General features: G+C 37.2%; 1 protein-coding gene across 1 annotated transcript; it reads left to right on the top strand.

Annotated features, from left to right (window-relative positions):
• Nucleotides 1-445: 445 nt before the first annotated feature.
• On the top strand, nucleotides 446-937 carry LOC131039895 (SKP1-like protein 1A). The gene has a single exon (XM_057972744.1). The coding sequence runs from the start codon at nucleotides 446-448 to the stop codon at nucleotides 935-937; it is 492 nt and encodes a 163-aa protein (XP_057828727.1).
• The last annotated feature ends 333 nt before the right edge of the window (nucleotides 938-1,270 follow it).

Genomic DNA, 1,270 nt, shown 5'->3' on the forward strand with positions numbered 1-1,270 from the left:
TATACCTTTATTTAAAAATTATTTTATAATTTCAAATTTTGAAAACATAACTCACACTATTATACCTTACCTGTTACTCTCAATATAAAACCTAAAACATTAAAAATCTAATATCTATAATGACACTTATGAGATTCACAAACGTTAAATAATAAAAATTTAAATTTTAACTACCTTCCAAAAACAACATAAATTACACTAATACACTCAACTCTTACTATTCATAATTACAATTCTAAACTTTAAGGAAAGTCGGCAGTATGAAAAACCTAAAACTACACCACCTTTCGTCAGTTACAAAAACCTAAAACCTAAAACCTAAAAACTAACCCCAAGACAACATAAACAAAACTCTATATATACCAAAATCACAGAGCCAGTTTCCCCAACGTTTTTTGTGAATCCCTGTTTCAATCCCTTCTCTAACATTCCCTTCGTTACAGGCATGGCAGAGCATCCCAACACAACCATGGCGAAAGAATGTAAGGTGAAATTGAAGAGTAAGGATGACAAGATATTCGAGGTAGAGTATGCCGTAGCCATGCAGTCGCAGACGTTAAAGAACGCTCTCGCTCAGACGGGCTGCACGGATACCACCCTGCCTTTGCACGACATTTCCAGTCAAATTTTGGCGAAGGTGATCGAGTACTGCGAATATCATGTTAATGCCGCCAACACCACCTCAGAGAAGGATGTGAAGATGTGGGATGAGGAGTTGGTGAAGCACATGGATCAGGATACCCTTTTTCGTCTCATTGTTGCTGCAAAGTACCTGGAAATACACAATCTTGTCGACTTAATGTGCAAAACTATAGCAGACAGGATTAAGGACAAAAGCGTAGAAGAGCTCAGAGAGATTTTTCACGTACAAAATGACTTCACTCCGGAAGAGGAGGAACAAGTCAGGCATGAAACTAAATGGGCGCATGGGGAGTAAGTCAGGCGTGAAGGCTGAGAGCATTGTACTTGGCATTGTTGTCAAGTAACTTTATACTGACTTTCTGCGCTTCAAATACTTATGGGTTTTATTTGGTACTGATATTTTGCTGGTGTTCTTGATTTAGTTGTGGTAACAATAAGTGTGCAGAACAATGTGATAGGTGTTCATATTTGTTGTTGAATTGTTACTTATTGTTATCTTCTTTTATGTTTACTAGTTGTTGAGTTAATGTGTTAATAAGGTTAAAACTCATCATTCTAGCAGAACAATGATTCACCCCCCCACCTCTTAGTGTTCTTAGATCCTAACAATTGGTATCAGAGCCTGGTT

Source organism: Cryptomeria japonica, chromosome 7 (assembly GCF_030272615.1).
Source record: "Cryptomeria japonica chromosome 7, Sugi_1.0, whole genome shotgun sequence".
Taxonomy (NCBI): Eukaryota; Viridiplantae; Streptophyta; class Pinopsida; order Cupressales; family Cupressaceae; genus Cryptomeria; species Cryptomeria japonica.